Source organism: Orycteropus afer, unplaced genomic scaffold, assembly GCF_000298275.1.
Source record: "Orycteropus afer afer isolate SDZICR_OR568_19922 unplaced genomic scaffold, OryAfe1.0 scaffold00384, whole genome shotgun sequence".
In the NCBI taxonomy this organism is placed as follows: domain Eukaryota; kingdom Metazoa; phylum Chordata; class Mammalia; order Tubulidentata; family Orycteropodidae; genus Orycteropus; species Orycteropus afer.
In genome coordinates this window covers 2,443,496-2,460,609 of record NW_006921971.1, presented here as the reverse complement: position 1 = coordinate 2,460,609, position 17,114 = coordinate 2,443,496, and the positions used below count along the sequence as shown (strand labels likewise).

At 39.5% G+C, this 17,114-nt stretch overlaps 1 protein-coding gene across 1 annotated transcript in view; it reads left to right on the top strand.

Annotated features, from left to right (window-relative positions):
- NBEA (neurobeachin) overlaps window positions 1-17,114 on the top strand; it is a gene marked incomplete at its 5' end in the record, with an annotated part of 985,874 nt that overhangs the window by 171,683 nt on the left and 797,077 nt on the right. The window contains 2 exons of the mRNA XM_042782600.1: window positions 5,923-6,044; window positions 7,392-7,518. Of these exons, the coding sequence (XP_042638534.1) occupies window positions 5,923-6,044; window positions 7,392-7,518 (249 nt within the window). The remainder of the gene's footprint in view (window positions 1-5,922; window positions 6,045-7,391; window positions 7,519-17,114) is intronic.

Genomic DNA, 17,114 nt, shown 5'->3' with positions numbered 1-17,114 from the left:
TCACAGCGCCCCTAGAGGACAGAGTGGAACTGCACCACAGGGTCTCCAAGGCTGTCAATCTTCACAGAAGCAAAGCCCAAACCACACCCACTACCATGGAGTCGATTCTGACTCACAGTTCCCCTAGTGGACAGAGTGGAACTGCCTCATAGGGTTTCCAAGGCTGTGATCTTCCCCACAGCAGACTGCTTCATCTTTCTCCCTTAGAGTGGCTGGTGCATCGAAACTGCTGACCTGTCAGTGAGAAGCTAAGCGCTTAAACACTGCAATACCAGGGCCCCTTCTCTAATGGATAGAGGGATGCAGGAACTGCTCGTTGTAGTAGGAGAGGTGGGTGTCTTCATTGATTTTGGTGCTGAGTGCTATGGGCAAACAATGAAAAGAGAAGTTAAGATGTGGTGATGCATGGGAAATGCTCAAAGAAGACGGATAGATTAGCTACCTGATGGAACACTGGGGCTTGCTGGAGGAGGAGTGTATTGGATAGAGCAGTATCAGGTACAAGAAATGGGAGTTGTAAAAGAACAAGTGAGCTGGGGTCAGACAACACCTGAGATATTTAGGATCACTCTGGGATGCAGGGTAAGACTGTAGACTTTAATAGTTTATTAGAGCCATAGTATATGTGAGGTGTCTTGTGTAACCTGAAGAAATCGGAATTTCACTCTGTATGCTAAGCATTTTTCAATATGGGAGCTCTTGGTTATATATCAGAAAGGCCGTTATCAGAAACATGCAGGATTTGTACAGGGAGCTGTTGTTGTGAAGTGCCATTGAGTCATTTCTGAATCATAGCGACCCTATGCACAGCAGAACAAAACACCACCTGGTCCTGAGCCAGCTCCACGACTCTTGCTACACTTGAGCCCATCGCTGCTGCCACTGTGTCAATCCACATCGTTGAGAGCCTTCCCCTCTTTCGTTGACCCTCCACCTTACCAAGCATGACGTCCTTCTCCAGGGAATGGTCCCTTCTGACAACATGACCAACGTAGATGATACAATATTTGACCATTCTCGCTACCAGCTGCACTTCCTGTGAACAGATTTGTTAGTTGCTTTAGCAGTGCACGGTACTTTCAGCATTCTTCATCAGCATCACAACTCAGAAGCATCAACTCTTCTTTGGTCTTCCTCATTCATTTTCCAGCTCTCACATGCATATGAGGTGATTGAAAATACCATGGCTTGGGTCAGGTGCACCTTAGTCCTCAAGGAGACATCTTTGCTCCTCAGCACTTGAAAGAGGTCCTTTGTAGCTGATTTGCCCAGTGCTGTACATTGTCTGATGTCCTGACTGCTACTTCCATTGGTGTTGATTGTAGAACCAAGCAATGTGAACTCTTTGACAACTTCAATCTTTTCTCCATTTATCATGATGGTGCTTATAGGTCCAGTTGTAAGGATTTTTGTTTTTTTATATTGAGATGTAATCCATACTGAAGACTGTATTCTTCAGTCTTCATCAGTAAGTACTTCAAGTCATCCTCTCTTTCAGCAAGCAGAGTTGTGTTGTCAACGTATCGCAGGTTGTTAATGATTCTTCCTCCAGTCCTGATGCCACATTCTTCATACAGTCCAGCTTCTTGGATTATTTGCTCAGCATACAGATTGAATAACTATGGTGAAAGGATACAGGCCTGATGCACTCCCTTCTTGATTTTAAACCATGCAGTGTCCCCTTGTTCTGTTTGAAAGACAGCCTCCTGGTCTATGTACAGGTTCCTCATAAGTACAATTAAGTATTCTGGAATTCCTATTCTTCTCAATGTTAACTACAATTTCTTATGATCCACACAATCAAATGCTTTTGCATAGTCAATAAAACACAAGTAAACATCTTTCTGGTATTCTCTGCTTTAAGCCAAGATCCTTCTGATAGCAGCAATGATATCTCTTGTTCCATGTCCACTTCTGAATCCAGCCTGCACCTCTGGAAGTTCTCTGTAAATATACTGCTACAAGCGTTTTTGAATTATCTTCAGTAAGATCTTACTGGCACGTGATATTAATGATATTGTTTGATAATTTCCACAATCTGTGGGATCACCTTTCTTTGGAATGGATACAGATATGGCTCTCTTCTAGTCAGTTGGCCAGGTAGCTCTCTTCCAAATCTCTTGGCATTACCGAGTGAGTGCCTCCAGTGAGACATCTATTTGTTGAAATATCTCAATGGGCATTCCGTCAATTCCAGGAGCCTTTTTCCTCGCCAATTCCCTCAGCTCTTCCCTCAATACCATTGGTTCGTGAACATATGCCATCTCCTGAAATGGATGAAGATCGACCGGTTCTTTTTGGTACAGTGACTCTGTGTATTCCTTCCATCTTCTTTTGATGTTTCCTGCATCATTCAATGTTTTGCCCATAGAATCTTTCAATATTGCAACTTGAGTTTTATGTTTTTACCTCAGTTCTTTCAGCTTGAGAAATGCTGAGCGTGTTCTTCCCTTTTGGTTTTCTAGCTCCAGATCTTTGCACATTTCATTATAGTAATTGGTTTTGTCTGCTCGAGCTGGTCTTTGAAATCTTCTGTTCGGCTCTTTTATCATTTCTTCCATTTGCTTTCACTACTCTTCACTCAAGGGCAAGTTTCAGAGTCTCTTTTGATATCCATTTTTGTGAGGAGATGCCTTAAAAGTCAACATGGCTAGTTTATCTATCCATTCCATCTTTTATGTGCAGATGTTTTGAGTATCTCTTAGAAAATTAGTGTGTGCACTGAAATGCTTGTAGGCACTGAGGGATCGACCACTTTGCCACACGTTCTGTAGCGTGTCTGGTTTCTATTGACTGCTGCTGTATTTTTTCTCTTCTGATGAGTGGACATGAATCACTGTTGGTCAGGAGTCTCCATGGTGAGGGTTCTGGCTCATGCATCCCAGGCCTTCCCCTGTGCGGTTTCAGCATTAGGGACGTTGTGAGCTCGCTCTCTTCATACTGTTATTTTCTCAACGTTGATTCTGTTAACATTCTCTGACAGTTACCTTTGGTTTAAAACATTCAACCTCCTTTAATCAAATGAAATGTTACTGAAAACCTAACATCAGCCCTACAACACTGAAAATACTGGGTGTATGTAGGAGAGATTATATATTGGTGAAACTATGAGGGGATTTCTTATAGGACAATATGAAAACCAGAATGCACCCTAGAGATGGCACTTAATTCACTGAGGTTTGAAAATACACTGCTTCTGTGTCAGTGAGTTATATTTATAGATGATTTTGATATGATGATATTCTCTACATATTTGATCAAGATTTTCTGATATTAATCCCTTAATTTTTATTTTTTTAAATTATTTTTTTTTTATTGTGGTTTGGGTGAAACTTTACATAGCAAATTCACTTTCCATACAGCAGTTCACATACACTTTGTCTCATGACATTGACTAGAATTTACCCCAATGCAACAGCTCCCTTCCCACTTCCTCCTGATAGTTATCTCTTCCCTGTGTCCATCTCTCCATGCTCTCCTGCCCCCTGAGCTATATCCCTGTGCATACACAGCCCTTCTATTCTCCCATGATTGTTCTCTCCAAGGAGTATATATCTACCTAGTGTGAATGTTCCGTGTTCACCACATGTGCCTGTCTTTTGTTTGTTTGGAAGCCACAGGTATCGTTCCAATTCCAGACCTGAAGGGCAGCTAGTGGCCATAGTCTCAGTGGTTCTATCAGGCTCTATCAGATCAGCAAACCTGGTCCCCTCCCTTTTTTTTTTCCAAATGATTTTTGAGTTTGGTTCCACATTGTTCTCCATCTCTATCCAGGATGTCCTACATAGATCCCCCTCTGAGTGGTTGACTGTGGTAGCTGGGCACCATCTAGTTTTCCTGGTCTCATAGTCATGTAGGCTGCAGATTGCATGGTGTACCAGTCACTGGAACCAATTGTTTCCTTGAATCTTTGTTTTTTTTTTCATTCTTCTTTGCTCTGGACAAGGACAGACCCACTGTTGCCTCTAGATGGCTCCTTTTAAGCTTTTAAGATCCCAGTTGCTACTTACCCAAGTAGGAGGTGGAACAGTGTTTTGTGTAGTATGTTATGTCAATTGAGCTTGATGTCCCCTGTGAGTATCGTCCTGAGCCACAGGTTCAACTGCTCACTCCCTCTGGGTAGCTGGCTGTGCCCAAGAAGTGACTACAACCTTGTCCGTTGTCAGCTCTACTATACGCCTGGGAATTCTTACAGAACATACAAATATGCTTGTAGAACCATTGTCTGCCACCCAGTACATGGTCCTGGTTACATTCCCTGCTACATAGACATACCTAATTTTCAGCCTGTCCACCCATCTCTCCACCAGCGTACTCATGTTTGCCTTCACTGACAACGCAGTGCTGTATGTGCAGAAGGGTTCATCGTTCTTGTCTGCACCTCCCATGTACCTCTCTGTGTCTTCCTCTTCCTCAGTGCCACTCACATTTGGTACATGACCCTTGTCTTCACCCAAATCAATACTTATCTCTACCTATCTAACAGTGTTTCCTCCCCTCCCACACCTGGTAACCAACAAAGAAAATTTCCTTCCATATATAAACCATTCCTTGACTTTTACAATAATGGACTAATGTAGTATTTGTTCTTCTGTGATTGACTTATTTCACTCAGCATAATGTCCTCCAAGTTCATCCATGTTATGTGATATTTTGCAGAGTATAGGTTATTCTTTAGGGTTGCATAGTATTCCATTGTGTGTATGTACCATAGTTGGTTATCCATTCCTCAGTTGATGGACACTTTGGTTGCTTCCATCTTTTGGCTATTGTAAATAGTGCTGCGATGAACATGGGTGTGCATATGTCTGTTCTTATCATGGCTCTCACTTCTTTAGGATATATACCTGGTAATGGAATGGCTGGGTCAAATGATATTTCTAATTCCAACTTTTGAAGGAATCGCTATACTTCTTTCCACAGTGGTTGTACCATTGTACAGTCCCACCAGCAGTGTATCAGAGTCCCAGTCTCTCCTCATCCTCGCTAGCATTTGTTATTTTCTGTTGAAGTTTGCTACTAGAGCTGGGGCAAGATGGTATCTCATTGTTGTTTTGATTTGCATCTCTCTAATGGCTAATGATCATGAGCATTTCTTCATATGTTTGTTGGCTGCCTGAATATCCTGTTTAGTGAAGTGTCTATTCATGTCTTTTGCCCATTTTTTAATTGGATTATTTGCTTTTTTTGTTATTGAGGTGTTGGAGTATTGTATGAATTCTAGAGATAAGTCCCTTGTCAGATATATCATTACCAAATATTTTTTCCCAATCTGTAGGTTCTCTTTGGACTCTTTTGGAGAAGTCTTTGGAGCACATAAAAATTTGATTTTTAGAAGATCCCATTCATCTCATTTCTCTTCTGCTATTTGTGCATTTTGGGTTATGCTTGGTAGTCTATTTATGCTATATATTAGGGCCCCTAAATTTGCCCCTAGTTTTTCCTTGAAGAACTCCATAGTTTTAGGTTTCACGTTTAAATCTTTGATCCATCTGGAGTTAGTTTTTGTGTACGGTGTGAGGTACAGATCTTGTTTCATTTTTCTGCAAATGTGTATCCAGTTTTGCTAGCACCATTTATTAAATAAACATTCTCTTCTCCATTTAATGGATTTGGGCCCTTTGTCAAAGATGAGCTGACCATAGGCCGATGAGTCTATTTCTGGGTTCTCAATTCTATTCTATTGGCCTATGTGTCTGCACTGTACCAGTAGCAGGCAGTTTTGACTGCTGTGGTTATATATAGGTTTTGAGGTCCAGCAGTGTGAGACCTCCTACTTTGTTCTTCTTCTTTAATAGTGCTTTGCTTATCCGAGGTCCTTGATTATTTTTTAAGTTGTAGAAACCGTATCTGACCTAAGTTCCTATAAGTTTCCTCTATCTGATACTTTGTATCTTTTTCTTTTCTTTTTTTTTTTTGTAGGCAATTGCATTGCCTCCTATTGCAAAGTGGCCTTATCAGAATGGGTTCACTCTGAACACGTGGTTTCGTATGGATCCATTAAATAATATTAATGTGGATAAGGATAAGCCTTATTTGTATTGGTAAGTAATATCTTTAATTCTATGACCTTTGTTTTTAATTATTTGAATTTTGCAAAGCAATAGTATTAAGGTGACATTAAGTAGAATATATGTATTTGTGTGAATATGTATATGCACACATATATAATACATATGTATACACACACACACATATACACACATAGATAGATCAGCATGTATGGATTTTTTGTGAAGAGGCTTGTCTCTGATCAGGGTGTGGGCAAACAAACCTCCTACCACATTGCATTTACTTTACCTCTTTGCTTACCTTGTTCTCTGATCAACTGAGAGAAGCCTTTAAAACATCAATCATAATGCCATGTAAGAAATTATAATCCAGCAGGAGTACTTCTTTGGTAGAAAGGAGCAGATTGGGTTGCTCTGTAATGACCGAGAGCCTGGGCGTTTCGGTCGGCCAATAGCACTGAGTATAGTTGTTAAGAACATCCAACATTCCCTGCTTATCTTACTGCATGGCAGACTTTCTCAGTGCTTACTTGTACTGACTCCTTGAATAGTTGCCATTCTCTGAAACAAGATTGCCAGAGTTCAAGTCCTGGTTTTGCCACTTAGTGTTCGTCTCGTTCTTTGGTACATTCCTCTAACGATAAGGATAATAATAGTCTCTATCACATATGATTTAATGAGAGAATATTTTAAAAGCTCTTGGAATGATTGGCTCAGAAATGGACATACACAAACAAAAAACACCTAACAGCTGTTGTTGGCATGTAAGCTTTCTTACAGAAATTGTCTGGATTGCTGTGATCGCTTCCAACAGACACCTGCTGGAATCTCCAAATATGAATGGTTGAACTGCAGGATGGGCAGTTGGGGAGAGTGCACCTTCATTTCAGTGACACCTTTTCTATGATATGACTGAGTGTGAACTGCTTCCCTTGGTTAGCCATAGTATTTGCCAAACCTGGCTCTGACTTTTTTTTTTTGGTTAGCCATGTTCAAATGTATGGCAGAATTAGAGAGCAAGTTGTTCTGGAACATGAACTGCGTATTAATGGTCTCTGTATCTGCTAATTGTAGATGTGCCTTGAAGGCAGAGCGAATCTGTCAGCCTTTCGGTGGCCATTACTCTGTTCTCGTGCTTTCAGGATCTTCTGAATTTGAAATTTTAAAACGTTCCATGGTCTTATATTTCTCTGTTTCAAATTTCTTGCCTTTCAGTTATATAGAAATTCTTCATGTTTTTATCTGCATCTGGTGCGTGTAATTCCTCGTCTGTCCTACAGGACAGTATATACTTTTCTTGTAATGGTGTTTTCTTAATGGGTAGTAGATACCTGGTTCTCTTAGCAGAGGGCATTATACTATTCTCAGTTTTCTTTACAGCTTTCGTACAAGCAAAGGAGTTGGATACTCTGCTCATTTTGTTGGAAACTGTTTAATAGTCACGTCACTCAAGTCCAAAGGCAAAGGTTTTCAGCACTGTGTGAAGTATGACTTCCAACCGCGCAAGGTAGGTGAAGACAAAGTTTTATTTTGGGGATGGGGTCTTAGTTTCTTAGTGCTGCTCTAACAGAGATACCACAAGTGAGCGGCTTGAACGCACAGAAATTTGTACTCTTGCAGTTTAGGGGCTAGAAATCTGAATTCAGCACGTGAGCTCAAGGGAAAGGTGTTCTGTCTGTCTGTTGGCTCTGGGGAAGGTCCTTGCCTCCTTTCAGCCTCCACTCCTTGATTCCTGGTGGTCTTGCTGTATTTCATGTAGCTTGGCAGCTGTCTTTCCCTATCTGCTTCCTTGCCTCTGGGCCTTATTTGTCTGCCCTTCCATATCTCAAAGTGATCTGCTCTACCCAGATCTGGTCTCATTAACATAACAAAGAAAATCCTATTCCTAAATGGGATCACATTCACTGCTATAAAAACTCGCCGCTGTCCAGTTGGATCAGATGCACAGCAACCCCTCCTTGAGTTTCCGAGGTGGTATCAGTACAGAAGTAGATTGCCCAGTCTTCCTTCCGAGGAGTGGCTGTTGGGTTTGAACCGCCAGCCTTCTGGTTAGCAGTCAGGTACCTTAGGCACCATATCACCAGAGCTCCTTCTTTAAGGGATGGCGTTGTGTTGTTGTTATGTGCCGTTGAGTCGGACCTGACTCATAGCGACCCCTCCTTGGGTTTCTGAGGCAGTATCACTATGGAAGTAGATTGCCCAACCTTCCTTCCGAGGAGTGGCTGGTGGGTTTGAACCACCAGCCTTCTGGTTAGCAGTCAAATGCCTTAGGCACTGTGCCACCTGAGCTCCCTCTTTAAGGGATAGGAGTTTATTCCTATAAAGGGGTATCACCTTAATGATCATTTCTAAATGTATTCTTGGAAAATAATTTAAAAGTAAATGATTCAAAAGAAATTTGTGCCTTGGAATGGGGATCTTTAGTTTTGATATAAATCTCTATTTATTTTTATTTATTTTGTTATTTTGTTTACATTTGCTTTTATTTCTTTTTTTAAAAATATTTCCTTTTAGGTGAAAGTTTACATAGCAAATTAGTTTCTCATTCAACAGTTCATATCCCAATTGTTCTGTGACCCTGGTGCTGCCCCACAATGTGTCGGCACTCCCCTCAAGTCCGCTCTGTGCCCCTGGTGTGTACCTGGTGTATACACCCCTCTATTATTTGGCTGAAAGGTGACCTCCAGGAGTGGCTTCTGTTCCCGGTTAAAAGCGTGTCTTCGGGCAGTAGTCTCAGGGTTTGCTCCAGTCTCTATCAGCCCACTAAGTCTGGTGTTTTGTATGGATTTGAAGTTTGTTCTACATTTTTCACTCATTCTATTTGGGACCTTCTGTTGTGTCCCAGGTCAGAGCGATCAGGAGTCGTAGATGGGCACCATCCAGCTCCTCTGGTCTCAGGCTTGAGGAGGCTGTGGCTCATGGGGGCCATTAGTCCTGTTGACTCATTGCTTCCTCGAGTCTTTGTTTTCCTTCCTTCTCCTTTGCTTCAGGCAGGAACAGACCAATAGTTGTATCTTAGGTGGCCTCTTGAGAGCTTTTAAGACCCCAGACACTACTCACCAAACTGCGATGTAGAGCATTAGCTTTGTGAACTATATTACACAGATTGATCTAGATGTCCCCCAAGACTATGGTCCCTAGCATTTAAGCCCAGTAATTCAGTCCTACGTGATGTTTGGATATGTCTAAGAAGTTTGCATGACTCTGCCACATGTACTCTGTTATGTATATGAATATATATGCAGCACATACATGTACATGCAAATGCTCATAACTGGGCAATCTACTCCCCTAGTGATACCACCTCGGAAATGCAAGGAAAGGTTGCTATGAGTCGGGTCCAACTTAAGGGCAAATAACAACAACAACAACATACCTGTATATGCATGTAAATACACTCCCATGCACCCTCCCACAACTATATAACACCTTTCTACCTATGTGGCAAATTTTTCATTGTTACTATTGTTGTTGCAGAATAGTTGTCTTCATTCATGCAGACTTCTCAGTGTCTGCAATTGTCTCGGTCACATTTTACTGACTTCTCTTGTATTGTGAATTGCCTTGTCTTTGACCAGAATTAACATTTTTGCTATCTAGTAAGTGATTCTTCCTCTTTTCCTCCCATCTCTGAAGACCACTGGAAAATGTTGCTTTCTCTGTGTAAACTTATTTTTGACTTTATGATAGTGGTCTCATGAAATATTTGTCCTTTTGTGATTGACTTCTTCCACTTAGCATTATGTCCTCCAGATTCATCCATGTTATATGATGTTGTGCAGACTCGTAATTATTCTTTATCATTGTGTAGTATTCCATTGTGTATATGTACCACATTTTGTTTATTTGTCATTCATTCATTGATGGACACAGATTGTTTCCATCTTTTTGCTGTTGTGAGTAATGCTTCTGTGAACATGAATGCACATATATCTGTTTGTGTCACGGCTCTTATTTCTCTAGGATGTGCACCTAGTAGTGGAACTGCTGGATCATATGGTATTTCTGTTTTCAATGTTTAAGGAAGTACCATATGGTTTTCCACGGTGGTGGCTCCATTTTACAGTTTTCCACCAGCAGTGTATGAGTGTCGTAGGCCTTTGACATCCATTCCAGCTTTTGCTGTTTTCTGTTTTTGAACATTGTTGTTAATACTGGTATGAGAAAACATTTCGTTGATGTTTTGATTTGCGTTTCTTATGGCTAATGATGGAGACCATTTCTTCTTCTGTTTGTTGGCCTCATGAATGTCTTCTTTGGTGAAGTATCTCTTCATGTCCTGTGCTTATTTTTTCATTGATTGTTTGTATTTTTGTTGTTCAGGTGTTGAAGCTTTGTATAGATTTTGGAGATCAGCACCTTGTCCAATATGTCATTGCCATTTTTTTCCCCCGTCTGTAAGTTCTCCTTTTACTCTTTGGGTGAAGTCTTGTATTGTGCATAAGTGTTTAATTTTTAGGAGACACGAGTCATCTAGTCTTTGGCTGTTTGTTCATTTTTAGATATGTTTGAAAAAGTATCGATGCCATGTATTAGGGCACCTAAGTTTGCCCCTAACTTCTCTTTGATGATATTTATAGTTTTAAGTTTTACATTTACGTCCTTGATTGATATCGAGTTAGTTTTTGTCTATTGTGAGAGCTATGGATCCTCTTTCGCTTTTCTTCAAATTGATAGCCAGTTTTGTCAGCATGATTTGTTAAAATGATAATCTCTTTCCCATTTAATGGGGTTCATCCCTTTGAAAGAGATCAGCTGTCCATCAGTGGATGGATTTGCTTCTGGGTTCTCAGTTCTGTTCTGTCATTGTACCACTATCAGGCTGTTTTAACTACTATACCTATATGGTAGATTTTAAGATTGAGGAGTGTGAGGACTCCTACTTTGTTCTTCTTCTTTAGTATTGTGTATCTGGGGTCTCTTTCCTTTCTATATAAAATTGGTGAGTACTATTCTATCTTTAAAGAATGATGATGGAATCTGGATCAGAATTGCATTATATTTGTAGACTGCTTTGGGTAGTATTCACATTTTCACAGTGTTCAGCCTTCTTATCCATGAACATGGTATATTCTTTCATTTAGGTTAGTCTCTTGGTTTCTTGTAATAGTATTTTATACCTTTCTTTGTATAGTTCTTTTGTGTCTTTGGTTAGATTTATTCCTAAGTGCTTCATCTTTTGGGTGGTTATTGTAAATGGTATTGTCATCCTGATTTCCTTTTCAGAGTTCTCAGAAAAAGTTAAGATGAATCTGACTGATTTTGTGTGTGTGTGTGTGTGTGTGTGTGTGTGATTTGGGTTAAAGTTTACAGAGCAAATTCATTTTCCATACAGCAATTCACATACACTTTGTCTCATGACATTGACTACAATTTCCCACAATGCAACAGCTCCCCTCCCACTTCCTCCCCATGCTTACCTCTTCCCTGTGTGCATCCCTCCATGCTCTCCTGACCCCTGAGCTGCCTCCCTATGCACACATAGCCTTTCTTTCTCCCATGATAGTTCTATCCAAGGAGTGTATCTGTCTCAGGTAAAAATTTACCTCATATGCCTGTCTTTTGTTTGGCTGGAAGCCACAGGTGTGGGTTGAATACTAGACCTGAAGGGCAGCTGGGGGCCATAGTCTCAGTGGTTCCATCAGGCTCTATCAGACCAGCAAAACTGGTCCTCCCTTTTTTTTTTTTTTATTTCTCCTCAAATGATTTTGAGTTTTATTCCACATTGTTCTCCTACTTTATCCAGGATTTCCTGCATAGACCCCCTCTGAGTGGGTACCATCTAGTTCTTCTGGTCTCATAGTCATAAAGGCTGCAGATTGCATGGTGTACCTGTCACTTGGACTAATTGTTTCCATGAATCTTTTGTTTTCTTTATTCTTCTTTGCTCTGGACAAGGAGAGACCCATCGTTGCATCTAGATGGCAGCTTGCAAGCTTTTAAGATCCCAGTCACTACTCGCCAAAGTAGGACATGGAACAATGTTTTGTGTAGTATGTTATGCCATTTGAGCTCCATATCACCTGCAACTATGGTCCCAAGCCCACAGGTCCAACTACTTAGTCCCTCTGGGTAGCTGGCTGTGCCAGAGAAGTGACTGCAACCTTGTCCCTTGTCAGCTGTACTGTACACCTCAGAATTCTTACAAAACATAGCGATCTGACTGAGTTTTGTGTGTAGATCTTGCTCCCTGCTGTTTTGCTGAATCCTTGTATTAGTTCTAGTAGTTTTCTTATTGAGTCTCTGCAGTCTTCTATGTGTAGGATCACATATATGCAAGCAGAGATGATTTTACTATTTCTTTGCCAGTTTGGATGCTTTTTACTTTTTTTTTCTTACCTTATTACTTTGGCTAGGACTTCCAATACGATATTTAGTAGTAGTAGTGGTAAAAAACCAGCCTTGTCTGGTTCCCGTTCTCAGGGAGCTTGCTTTCAGTCTCTCTTTGTTGAAAATAATGTTGGCTATTGGTTTTGTGTATTTTCCCTTAGTTATGTTGAGGAATTTCCCTTCTATTCCTATTTTGCTTAATACTTTTATCAGGAATGGGTGTTGGATTTGTCAAATCCTTTTTCTGCATAGCTTGATATGATCATTTGATTCTTTTCCTTTGTTTAATTTATGTGATGGATTATACTTATTCTGTGTTCCGAAATAGTTTGAGTAGAGTTGGTTTCAGCTGTTCTCTGAATGTTTGATAGAATTCTCCAGTAAAGCCCTCTGGGCTAGGACTTGTTTTTGTTGGGAATTTTTTTTTATGAATTGTTCAATTTCTTCTATTGTGATGAGTCTGTTCAAATTTTCTGTGTCAATTTTTTTTTGGTAAGAAATGTGTTTATAGAAATTTGTTCATTTCCTCTAGGTTTTAAAATTTATTTCAATTGATTCTGTTGTAACATTACCTATTTCATTTCTTATTTATTTTATTTACATCATTTTCTTTTCTTTTGTTAAATTTGCCAATGGTTTTTCAATTTTATTAATCCTATCACAGAACCAACTTTTAGACTTATTGATCCTTTCTATTGTTTATCTGTTTCATTTTTTTCTGCTGGAGTTTTTATTGTTTCTTTTCTACTGGTGACTGTAGGCTTTTTGTTTTGGTGTTTTTCTAATTGTTGGAGTTGTTGGGTTAAGGTTTTTGATGTTTGTTTTTTCTTCTTTTTTGGTATGTGTGTTGTTTTCCTATAGATATTCCTCTGAGCAGTGTGTGTCCCTAAGATTTTTGTATACAACATACAAAAATTCTTATTTATTCAAGAGAACTTTTTACTTTGTATTTTACTTCTAATTACGTGTAGTTTTAAGGCCAGGTATTATTCAGTTTCCATCAATTTGATTTTTTTTTCTCTTGATCTTCCTGTTGTTGATTTCTAATTTTTTACTGTTGCGATCTGAGAAGATGCTTTGTAGTATTTTGATGTTTTAATGTTCATTAAGGCTTGCCTTGTAGCCTAAAATAGAGTTTGTTCTGGAGAATGTTTAATGTGTGCTGGAGAAGATGTGTATTGTGTTGTTGCTGGGTGGAACGTTCTGTATATGTCTAAGAGGTCAAGTTGGTTGGTTATGTTATTTAGATCTTCTGTATCTTGTTGAGTTTCTAGTTTTTCTGTCTTTCATTGAAAGTGGTATATTTTTAAAGTATTCTATTTATCTATTTCTCTGTTCAATTCTGTTAAAGATTGACTTATGTATTTTTGGGTCTCTTTCATTGGGTACGTAGGTGTTTGTTATAGTTATGTCCTCTTGTTTGTTTGACTCTTTGATCATTATATAATGTCCTTCCTTTTCTCTTAGGCTGAGTTTTATCTTAAAGTCTATTTTATTGGAAATTTATATTGCTACTCCTTTCATGGAAGCCATTTTCTTGATATATGTTTATCCACCTTTTGATTTTTAGTTTATTTTTGTCTTTGTGTCTAAGGTGCATTTCTTGTAGACAACATATTGATGTTTTCTTATTCATTCTGCTACCCTCTGTCTTTTGACTGGTGCATTTAATTCCTTTGTATTCAATATTATTGACAGATAAGAAATCATTGCTGTTGTTTTGGTGTGTGTTTGTGTGATTTTGATAACACTGATGGCTTCTTTGTTCCATATATTTTTCTCTGCTGAAGTCCCCCCCCACCACGGAATTTCTTTTGTTGCTGTTTTTTTATAGTTCACTGAATCTTTATTATTTTCTTCTCTTTTTATTTTGGTGCGAAGGGTTATTAATTTTCTTTGCAGTTACGCTGTAGTTTTGATTTTCTTCCCACGTTTAAAACATTCCTTTCTATTTTGAGATCATCTTGACTTCCTCTCCATTTGGAAGTTCTGTTATTACATCATTTGTTCCCTGTTTTTGCTTTGTAGTTGTCACTTGCTTACCAATTGATATCTCTGGTTCCCTGTTGTCAGTCTTGTATATTTATTTTATTTTTGATACTTCTGTTTGATATGATTCTGTTAAATGGATTTCTTTGTTGTGTTGTCCTGTGTCTGAATCTTAGGTTTTTGTCTGTTTTGTTGATTCTCTGCCTGAAGGACTCCCTGTAGCATTTCTTATAAGGTTTGTCTGTGTTTTTACAAATTCCCCTAATTTCTTTTTATCTGTAAATGTCCTCATTTTCCCATCTTTTTTGAGGCACACTTTTGATGGGTGTGTAATTCTTAGTTGGCGTTTTTTTTCTTTCAGAGTTTTATATATATTTTCCCAGTGTCTTCTTCCCTGAGTGGTTTCTGCCAAGAAATTAGAGCTTGGTGTTACTGATTTTCCTTTGTATGTAACTTTTGGTTTATCTTGAACTGCTCTCAGGACTACTCTTTGTCTTTGGCTTTGCAAAGTTTGATTATGCTGTGTCTTGATAATTTTCTTTTGGGATCTGTTGTATTTGGGGTTTATTTGGCTTCTTAAATGCATATCTTCTTGTATTTTATGATGATAGAGATGCTTTCTTCCAATAATCTTCAAAAATTCTCTCTGAGGTCTCTCTCTCTCTCTTTTCCTTTTATTTCTTCCTATTTTGGAATTCCTAGTAATTTATGACAAGTAAGTTATTGCTTTTGATGGTATCCCATATAATTCATAAAATTTCTTCTTTTTTATTTTTCTCATTCTTTTTTCCTGATTGTTCCTCTAATAGATTAGTATTAAGTGATTTGTCTTCAGTCTCACTAAATCTGTATTCCATTGCTTCAGTTCTACTCCTTTGCTCTTCCAATGGGTTATCCATTTTTGAAACTTTAGTGTTAATATTCTGGATTTCTGTTTGCTGTTTTTGTCAATATATGTTTTAAAGTCTTTCTATTAAGAAGGTCCATTGCAGGGATCTCTGGTCCAAGGTCATGTTCCACTCCACCTCCAACTCTTTTGTCTTGATGGCAGTGAGATCTCCCCTTCTTCTTGTAGAAGGGCTCATTTTAAGCCTAACAGAATGACAAAACTGACCAGCCCCCACATTAGGGGTGCACACACCTTATTTCTATGGTCCCACTCCCACAGGGGCACCATGTACCTCATGTACATTACTAACAAACTATCCGATCCCCTTGGTGGGCCACAACCACCTCATACTTGCATAGTTCTACCCAGTAATCAGGAGCATGGTAGTGTAGTGCATAAGGCACTTGACTGCCAAGCAGAAGGCTGGCGGTTCAAACCCCCAAGCCACTCCTCAGAAGGAAGGTTGGGCAATCTACTTCTGTAGTGATACTGCCTCAGAAGCCATGGAGGGGTCGCTATGAGTCAGGTCCTACTAACGGCATGTAACAACAACTATAACCCAGTAATCTGTTGGGAGTCACAAAGACCAAGGCTAGAAGAGTCATACCAACTAATTCATTACACCATGATTGGAAGAGGAAGAAAAAGAAAAAAGAAAAAGGGAAAAAAGAAAAAAAAAGCAGGGGGAAGAGGAAAAAAAAAGAAAAAGGAAAAGACAGGAAAAAAAAAAGACACACACACACACACACACACACACACCCCACCCAAAACCAGCAGCATAGAACAGGCACAAGGCTTTCCTTACAGATGTTTGAGGTGGGGGGCACATGGTGCTTGATCTGTTAGTGTGTGCATAGGCCACTGGGGGAGTGGAGCGATGTGGGGGGCGGTGTTGGTGCAGGCAGGGGATGTCTGAGTGGAACATCAGGTGTGGAGGGGCTTGACCTACTGCTGGAAGGGTGTGGAGGCCATGCTTCTGGTCACCAGAATGTTGTGTGGAGTAAAGGGGTAGATAATACCTTTTGGGGCACAGGTTACTGGTGTGGGCACCATTGTGGTGCTGGTTGAGTGTAGCTGGTTATGTGTGTCCTGCCCCGACTGGAATGCTGCTTGCAGTAATTCAAAATGGTCATGCTTTGCTGGGCCAGGTGGCAATTCACCACTCCATATATCTCCTTATTCCCTGCTCATTCAGCATCTTCTTCTAGTTGGTATCTGATCTACTTTCCTATACTTTCCTTTGAAGCTCAGGGTTCCTGAATTGTCCTTCATGTCTGCTTCACTTTGTTTCTCAAGACTTTGTTGTTTAGGGTCTGAGTGGTATAGCTTAGTCCACCATCTTATATCTCTTTTTGGTAAATTCTTTTGATAAGTATAAGAGGAATTTTTTTTTTGAGGTATCAGTTATATAGTTTATCTTACGTTGTTTGTACATTTTTATGTATTTTTGATACTGTATTTATGCCATAAATGAGGACTCCTAGCTTTGTCTCTATGTTATCTTTCATGAACTTTGTAGGTTTCGGTTTAACATTTAGGCCTTTGATCCACTTTGAGTTAGGTTGTGTGTGTGGAGTGAGATATGTATCCTGTTTCATTTTTCTTCAAATGGCTACACCGTTTTCCCAGCATCATTTCTTGAGGAGACTGTTTCTTCCCCATTGAATGGATTTTGACCCTTTATTGAAGATTACCTTTCCATACGTCAATAGATTTACTTCTGGGTTCTCAATTCTGTTCCATTGGTCTATGTGTTTAGCATTTTACTGGTAGCAGACTGTTTTGTCTACTGTGGCTGTATATTAAATTTTGAGATTGGGAAGTGTGAGGTCTCCTGCTTTGTTTTCTTCTCCAGTAAAGTGTCCGTGATTCAAGGCCTCTTTTTTTTTTTTTTT